The sequence below is a fragment of the Lycium ferocissimum genome, chromosome 7 (assembly GCF_029784015.1).
Source record: "Lycium ferocissimum isolate CSIRO_LF1 chromosome 7, AGI_CSIRO_Lferr_CH_V1, whole genome shotgun sequence".
Lineage (NCBI taxonomy): Eukaryota > Viridiplantae > Streptophyta > Magnoliopsida > Solanales > Solanaceae > Lycium > Lycium ferocissimum.
In genome coordinates, this window is record NC_081348.1 from 19,315,690 (window position 1) to 19,325,055 (window position 9,366).

Consider the following 9,366-nt stretch of genomic DNA (forward strand, 5'->3'; position numbering starts at 1 on the left):
CCGAACTTTAAAAAATCGAAACCGAAAGAACTGAACCGAACTAGTTGGGTTCGGTGTTCGGTGTCCACCTTCAAAAAATCGAAACCGAAATAACCGAACCGAAATTTGATAAAACCGAACCGAAGAACCGAACGCCCACCCCTACTCAAAAGGTCATATAAACTATCTAGCAAAGTCAAGTTTCTTTTATTTATAACAGAAAAATCACTTAACTATGCTAATATCATTCTGCAATCAAATGTGTTACCAATAATTATCCTTTTCTTTTCAATATATATATATATATATTTTTTTTTTTTTTTTTTTTTTTGTATATGTATAAAGTTTGCACTAGTAATGAAGATTTTTATCACAAACCAAATGAGCGCACAGAAAAGTAATTTTCTATGGTTTCGGGCCATGTGATCATGATCAATGAATTTATTGGATTTTATATGTCCCACAGATCTAATGATCCACAACTGATCCACCCATATTTGGTCCACTCTTTTCTTGACAAATAGTGAAGGCAAACGAACAAAGCATAGCAAAATCCTAAAAATGAAATTGTGAATTCAACGAGCGTCTGCCACGTCAGCTCCGGCAACAATGAGATCCAGACCACCATTGACTCGTCGAAGATCACCTATTCATTATCCCCAAGATAACCCCATCTATCATCCTAATAATGGTACTCTTTATAACCCAATTTTCAATATCCTTTCCACTTTCCCTTAACTTGTCTGCTGTAGATTTTTTTTTTTTTCTGTTTTGGTATATGGGTTTTTGTTTTCTAGTGTTTTTAGCTTGTTTTCGATCTGGGTTTCTGCTGAGAAGTCTGGAAGCTTTTGCATACTTTGTGATGGAAGAAATGAACTTTCTTGACACCCAAGGGTGTGGCGTAGTGGTTAATGAAGTGAGTTGAAAATCGTGCCGTCTCAGATTCAATTCCCATCTGTCTGGACAGAGTTATTGGTACCTGTTGCTGGTGGGAGGTATCCGTGGAATTAGTTGAGGTGCTTGCAAGCTGGCCCGGACACCATGGTTATCAAAAAAAGAAAAAGAAATGAACTTTCTTGATTTCTGTTATGGGGTTTATAGTTAGTGAGTTCCAAGTTTTGCATTTCTAGCTCTCTACGCTCTTGAGATCATATATCTCCGGTGTTGTTATGATTGCTGCATAAATAGGTACAAATGGGAGTAAAGGTTTAGTGATGAAAATTCATGTCAGCAATGCTTAAGTCTTTTTGTTGGTATTACCGAAATACACTGCCAATAGGAGTACACTTTGTTATCGGTGATTGACTAGGAAAGTGGGAGAGTATTTGATGAGGGACTACTTATTAGGAGAAAGGAAAATTCTTTGTTCTGACAGAAAGGGATACCTAAGAGACTTGAAAATTTCACTTTCATCGAGACCTGTTTTTCTTAGACATAGTTGTTAGATCATGATATGTATTGTGCATCAAGGTGACGGTTATTTGAATCGTATATTGTGTTGAAATCGTATCATAAGATGCAAAACATACTAAAAGATACATAGAATTTACTGGTTTTGACAAACTGTTATGTTGGTCTATTCATTTAATGAGTAACCAAATCAAATCGGTACTAGATCAGTCGAGTTGAGCTTTGTACACCTGTTGTTAGACCATTTACAGCTATAACCATTGATTAAATATATCTAGCGAGATAAAGGAGGTAATTATAGTTGCAATTGAACTTGTGAAATTGATCAAGGCACACATGTGATTAAGTTTCTTTTTCTGTCATCTGGCTTTAATTTGTTGGATCCATTAGTTACTTTATTGAATCTATTGTTTGAAATGACGGGTCATGTTCATCTTTTGGTTTCTTGCAACCTTCCTATTCAGACCTGCTATAGACTTTGTTTTATCTTACAGTAGGGACCTGTCTCTTAATCTATGGGTCTAAACAAGCCAGTCTAAATAAGCAAATTGCCATTTTAAGTGCTAATCCAACTAGGATGGTTGTTATGTTGAACTTTTTTGGAAAAGGGAGATAACTTTGAGTTAAGATGTAAGCTATGATGGCAAACGGAGATTATGTGAGTAAATGATATTCTAATGTCAATGTGCATGCTCACTCCTTGTTGAAATAAAAATACTGGCTTATTTCGAGATTTAAGCATTATTAATCCTTATTATCGCTCCTTGCCCATGTGGCCAAAGAGTGCTAAAACCACTCCTTTGGGTTTTTTTTTTTTGGGGGGGGGGGGGGGGGGGGGGGCGGTGAGATGAGAATGATATGAATATCAGAATCTAAAAGAGGATCAGTTTCTCAGGAGAAAAAGTTCAAATAGAAAATATGATTTCGATGCACAGACCAAATTCTTTCGCATTCTCTATCTCCATATTGTACTACATATTGTGGGAGGTCATTAATACTTTTACCTCCTAATTTCTGTACTCTTTAGGAATTATATGTATCATGGAGCTGCTCTAGAATAAGCTCACTGGATAAAAACTAAAAATGGTCTGTGCTACACTTTGTTTAGACATAAGTTTCATTGTAACGTTCCATTTTGTTGAAGAATTAAAAAGGGATTGCAGAGCTAAAACTCATTCTTTTTCTTCCTCATCTCTTGCGTACTTCAGATTCCCCACTTCTCACACTTATTTTAAGCTTATTAAAGGTTTGAAAACTTTCAAAGTGGTCCAAGACATCACTTCAACTACTGTTTAAGGCACATTTTGCTGTATAAGATTTGGTAAAGTGAGATTGATCAGATTGGCCTCTGTTTTGCATGCCCTTTTGTGGAACAAATTTCTACATGGTTCCTAGTCATTTAGTGCAACATTTATCTCATTTCTTTTTTGACAAGGAAACTCTAATAAATGTTAGTATCTCATCTCTTGGTTTGATAAAGAAATACTTCTTTGAAGCTGCTGGATTCATCAGTAGTTCAGCACTGACTCTAGAGTTAAACTTAATGCTCGGACTCATTCTGGCAAGGAGATGAATTATAGCTGAAGAATCATTATTTCATTACCTATAAAATTTTATTAGCCATTGTAAAAAACTTATATAGACGTTGCAAAAGAATGTCAGTGTTACATTCTGTAGTTGTTTACCAATGGCTATGTTAGCTTCATATTGGTACTGAAGATGTGTGTTAGCTTTGGAGATTTTTGATACCAAAAGTATATATGGAACTAAGATTCAGATTCCATCTCACCATAATCAACAAGTAAAATCATAGCAAGCTCATTAGTATGATTGTCTTAGTTGTAATTGTTTTGAGATGATGGGATTTGTAACTGTTTTGAGATGATGGGATGAAGGAACAGCAGTGCACTTGATGGGGAAGAGATAGCACATTGATGTTATTGGTTAAGGTTTCGCTTTTGGTTTTGGGATAGAATCACATGGTCTGCATGTATTGAACCAATTTCCATCCTTTTATCGGGCCTTTATGCTTCTTTAACTTTTAGTTCTAAGTCCACTTTGTTAATTACTCTTTTCCTACTAGGCTTGTAGTTGTATACTTCTATGTAGCATGCTTATACACATTACGGTGAATTATTGACTTTTACATAACTTGTACTCACATAATCTTATACAACAGGCATAATATATTTAAGTTGTAGTGGGAAATCTGAAATGATAGGGATAATTCTTACAGACATAATCACTATTTGAATATTTTTTTGATCAAGAAAGCTAAAAGGCAAGCATTCAGAAACAATTCGAGTATTGTTTATATACAACTCACGTATGCTTAGCAGTGATGCTGTGGGTTGTCGTCGATATTACATTTATAAGTAGTTCTTCTAGCTAATGCTGGGTATAAGATTTTTGTTTCCTCTTTCTTGAGAACATTGGATAGTGCTTATACGTAGGTCAAGCTAAATTTAACTGCTGTCACAGTTTTTGCGGTTTAGTCTTGTTTACTGCAAGTGTATTGTTAGTTGTTGACTTCTTGTCCTTAGAGAAAGATTTGTTTTCAATTATTTTGTCCCATGGGGCCAATCTTCTCTGAATTTCATTTATGCGGGTTCATCAACCATCAGAGATTCCTTTCTTGTAATAAACACATAATAAAATTTTTGGTCTGTTGTTGAAGATCACTTGCATTTGTGTTTGTTGGCATCTTGCTCATTGTTTTTAGTTGATTGATATGTCTGCATCAAATCGTGAAACTGAACAAGTAAATATATCTGCCCATCTCCTCGCATTTTGTGTGCTTAACATTAAATTTTCTTGATTATTATAGGATTGGACCAACATGACCTAGATAGTAGGGGAAGGAAGACAAAGCACAAGGGGAAAAATGTTGTATGGTCTCCGGCAATGGACAAGTGTCTGATTGAAGCACTTTCTATCCAAGCAAGAAATGGAAATAAAAATGACAAATGCTTCAATGAAAATGCATATAATGCTGCTTGTGTTGCCGTTAATACTCATTTCAGCTTATCCTTAAATAACCAAAAGATTGTTAATCGTCTAAAGACTATCAAAAAGAGGTACAACATAATCAGGAATATCCTCAGTCAAGAAGGATTCTCTTGGAATCCAAATACAAATACGATAGACTGTGAAGATGATGATCTTTGGAAGAGATATGTTGCTGTAAGTTTTAGTTTGTCACGATCACTTTATGTTCTATACTTTTTATTAATTCCTTTCTTTGTGTTTTGATGTTTCCCTTTTCATTCGTAGTTTTGGACCTCTTTAAGTTCCATATAAAATACTTTAAGTTCTTCCGCTAGTCTGACGCCTTTAAATGTTATCTAATTTATCTAATATGTTATTAGGCACATCCTGATGCTAGGTCTTTCCGAGGGAAGCAGATAGCCATGTATGAAGAAATGAAAATCGTATGTGGAAATTATCAAGCTCCTAACCGCTGGGCTAGAATGTCGGGCAAAGTGACTGGAAATCCAGTTATAGAGTGCAAGTATGAACAAGAATCTGCTTCATATCTATCAGCAAGTTCAGAGCATATGAACGATTCGGATGGAACGGAGACACAGTCATCTGCTAAAGAACCAGTATATACTGAAATGCTTGCTAATAATGAAGATGAAGATGAGCTCGAAGCTCAACCTGAGGGTCAAGCTGCAAAACGGACTCGTAGCTCAGGGACTCTTCAAGATGCAATGTTGGCGATAGCTTCAAGCATCCAGCACTTAGCTGACACAATCGAGCAAAGCAAGCATAACATTGACACCCCTGCTCTTTTGCAAGCTGTGATGGAAATCGAGGGTCTGGAAGAATCGAAGCAAATGTATGCTTTTGAGTTTTTGAATGAGGACCCTGTCAAAGCCAGGGCATTCATGGCATACAATAGAAGACTCAGAAGAATATATTTGTTTCGACTGTTTGGATGGTGGAGATAATGTTTTGATGGTCTATTCTACTTCTTGGTTCTCTCTTTTTGATGGATGAATCCATTATATTTACTCTTTCACATTTTGTTGTGGAGTATTCACTGAAGAGAATGCTGTCCATACATAAGAAGTGTACCCATATTTAAGCTGACACAGAATTGTACAGGAATGTTGTACTATGATCCTTGTGCTGCTTACTGAACATTTTATCAAATAACTTGCAACTTTGTACCAGAAAAAATATGGTACCCTTTTGTTGTGAAGAAATTCCTTTTTGCGCTGGACCAGCGGATTCCACTTAGTGATGTGTACCATTTCATATTCCCATACTTGTTCTATTTTGTTATTTTCTTATTCTAATTATAAATTATTATCATGGTCAATATATTGTGAAAGCCCACTAATTAATTAGCTTCTTAATAAAAGATGGGATTATCTTTAGTCCCTTAATAATACTTCAATGCATTAAGAAACATACAAAACACGGATCTTATCCTCTTTCACTAGCAATCTTCCACTTTCAAAACCCATTAATCTTGTATTTAACATATATAGAAATTAGTGCATATAAGTGAAAGCGCATCTGCAAAAATATTGGTACATCCTTCTCCTTTATCGTTAAGCCATTATATTGTAAAGTAAATGATAACTCCATATTATCTGTGTGATCAATATCGAATACATACATTTGTCGGATCATGTCAAAATTTAGCCTATGTTTTAAAGCTAAAGGTCAGGATCCTATTCAACATTTGTCAGATCTTACTCGACATCTAGTTTATGTTTTCATATCATCAAAATTTAGTCCTTGTCCTAAAGCTTTAATTAATTTGGTATCTACCTTGTAATCCAACGATATATACTTCACCCACTTTAGATGAATATTTCAGTATGGCTATGGATCACCCTGTAGTTAAAATTATCATTTCTAGTATGTACTCCACATGTTTCGAATTAAATGTAATTTTGTAAACTTACTGGTTTCTTTAGAATAAAGCAAAATTTGCTTAGAGAAAAGAAAAAAAAACATATCATGCATTCATGCATGTAATTCTTTTCGTATATGGTATGTTTGAAACATTTCCATTTCATAAAAGTGCAAACTTTTGTCATCAGTTGAAAATGTCCCAAATATCTATCTTATTCCACACGGCCTTTTATCTGGTTTTCAACTGATCAACCATTGTAATTGGACATTTTCTTGGCGTTAGTCCTTTACCAGACAAAACAGCCTCTTGTTTCTCTGTATACGCGTACCCAAGAAGACTTTTCTTCAGCAGAAATGACCAAATTAAGGAACAGTTTTGTCCAAGTTCTAGACAAGATTAGAAAAATCAAATGGTGGGACTAGACTACATAGTAAAGAAATCGAAAAGTATTGAGCATATTCTGGAAAAGATCAGCGACATATTAAGATTTTTGTACTTGGTTCTATATGTCGATGCGTATGTATATTGAAAAGTATTTTGCAATTTAAAGCTTTTTTAAATTTCAATTTATTTTCCACCTACTAACGTTCTAACAATAGATATAACTGATATCAATCATTTTTGAATTGGTCCAATCGATATATTAAAGTCTATGAAAAACTTCGCATTCATTTAAGGGCAAAAAACATTTATGTACATAGTAAGAAGGTATATTTACAGAAAATGACGATATTTTTTAGTTTTAAAAATATATCAATAGATTTGTTACAAAATTTATACGAATCAGGTAAATTAAAAGGAATTAAATAAAACACATTAAATATACTGTTTTCCTTATTTTATCCACTTTTCTCTCTCCATTCAAAATTAAGAGATATTGTTCCCTGATTTTTTCCAACTTTTGCTCTTTTATTTCATCCACTTTTCTCTCTCCATTCAAAATTAACAGATATTATTTCCTAATTTTCTCCAACTTTTACTCAAAAAGTCCATTCTAATCGGTATTTTTTTATGTACAAAGTTCATACACCAGAAAACATATATGTATAATTTATGTATGCGATATGTATAACTGTATAAATTCGTTATAATTTTTACATATGAAACATGTATAAAAATCGTATATATATTTTGATTATGATAAAGTACATTTGAATTGTATAAAATATTATCAAAGTATGTATAAATTTTGAGAAAATATGTATAATAAATTTGTAATTGATACAAACGCATTCCATACAAAGTTCATACACTAGAAAATAAATATGTATAAATTTTTGTATGCAATATGTATAACTGTATAAATTCGTTATAATTTTTATGTATGAAATATGTGTAAAAGTTGTATGTTATTTTGATTATGATAAAGTACATATAAATTGTATAAAATCTGATTAAGATATGTATAGATTATGAGAAAGTATATATGTATAATAAGTTTTCTGATTGATACAAACCATATTCCATACACATTTCATACACTAATTCATATCGAAAATTTATTCGCATTTCATACACATTGTACCGCATATATCCAAATGATATATAGCAGATTTCATACACATTTCATACATATATTAGTTTTCAACATTTTTGAAAACTACAGTTTATATAATATATAAAGATTTCAAACACACAATGATCACACATATCTCAAAACGATACAAACCAATTTTTATATACAATTAATACACAGGTTAGTAATAAAAATATACTTTGTAATATTGGTTTGAAAATTTATTTTAGGAGAGAAGATGAGTTTTAGGTTTGGAATCTATCATAGAAGGAGAGGGAGAGAGAGAGAGAGAGAGAGAGAGAAATCTTTTAAAAAAGAAGAAAAAGTTAATTGCAGAATTATCCAAAATTAGCCAGTTTCACATTTAAAATCAGTATTTTTTCCTTAAAAAAGGCCTAAAATCGTGGGATCCTATTAAACCCAATTTGGTATACCTTGTAATTTTGTTGGTATGTTTTGTAAATAAGAAAAAGTATTCTTATATTTTGTAATATAGAGTCTTAAGTAGTATTATTAGGTCATTTTCCCATTCATGTAAATTACATTCATGATAAGCAAAGAAATTAATGAAGAATTAATTCGGAGAATATGATAAAATCAAAGGCGGCATTGCGCTTACATTAATAGCCGTATGTTTGGTTATTTATAAGAGAAAACATCATCTTTAATTTGGCCTAAACATTACTCAATAATTATAATAAAAGTGACTATTTTAACATGTGGACAGCGAACTATATGGATACTTTGCATTGATTTACATAGCGAATATATTTAGATGAATATATTAAGATTGAATTTCACTCAATAATCATACATTTTAGGAATAAATTGACATGATATCAAAACACGTAACCAAATTAAGCTACTGGATGCGATAATATGAGAAATTTGAGAAGTATCCATGTGGTAAAGCAGGTTCGTTTTTTGTTCTTTTTTTTTAAAAAAAAAAAAAAAAAAAAAATTAACTAAACGATATTCGGAATTTACCGATCTAATTAATCTGAATTTATGCCATAAATAAAAATCTACTATGGGAGATTTTAGCTGTAAGCTCATTCTGAGTTTCGTTCCTTCCCCACATGGTTTCTAGTTCTTGTTTTCTCGATCAAGACAGGTGGTTAAAATTTAGTTGATCTTTAATTACTTAACGGACCTTTCGAGCCGTCCTTCGACATTTTCTTTTGACTCTTGTGGCTCCCAAACAAACTAAATAACCAAGTAAAAATGAGAACCTTTTAGTATTACTTGCAATTCCAATTCAAATAGTAAGACGAAAAGATTGAATAGTACGTTTTCCTAATAAATCCAAAAAGTATTAACTATGAGAGAGTTCCAGTCTTCCACAACTAGTACATGAAATTAAGAACAAAGACTTTTCTAAGTCAAGTGGCATGTACTGTCTATTCCCACGCTAGCTAGTTAGTTTCCTTATAAATAAGGCCTATTTATCCTTCACCATTAATTCACAGATCAACCCCACAAGAAATTAAAATCACAATGGAGAGAGTTAACAAGTTGTGTGTAGCATTTTTTATGATCAGCATGATGATTGCAATGGCCTCGGCACAGAGTGCTACTAACGTGAGAG

The 9,366-nt window shown here is 32.8% G+C and overlaps 2 protein-coding genes across 2 annotated transcripts in view; both read left to right on the forward strand.

Moving 5' to 3' along the window:
* The first annotated feature begins 341 nt into the window (after positions 1-341).
* On the forward strand, positions 342-5,652 carry LOC132063641 (uncharacterized). Its single transcript, XM_059456293.1, has 3 exons — positions 342-670; positions 4,217-4,572; positions 4,758-5,652. Exons 1-3 carry the CDS (start codon positions 589-591, stop codon positions 5,340-5,342), a joined length of 1,023 nt encoding a protein of 340 aa, XP_059312276.1. The 5' UTR covers positions 342-588; the 3' UTR covers positions 5,343-5,652.
* Positions 5,653-9,227: 3,575 nt separating this feature from the next.
* LOC132063643 (pathogenesis-related protein PR-4A) overlaps positions 9,228-9,366 on the forward strand; it is a 1,166-nt gene continuing 1,027 nt past the window's right edge. Inside the window, exon 1 of the mRNA XM_059456296.1 lies at positions 9,228-9,366. This exon is cut by the window's right edge and continues 176 nt beyond it. Coding sequence (XP_059312279.1) covers positions 9,276-9,366 — 91 coding nt within the window. The 5' untranslated portion in view covers positions 9,228-9,275.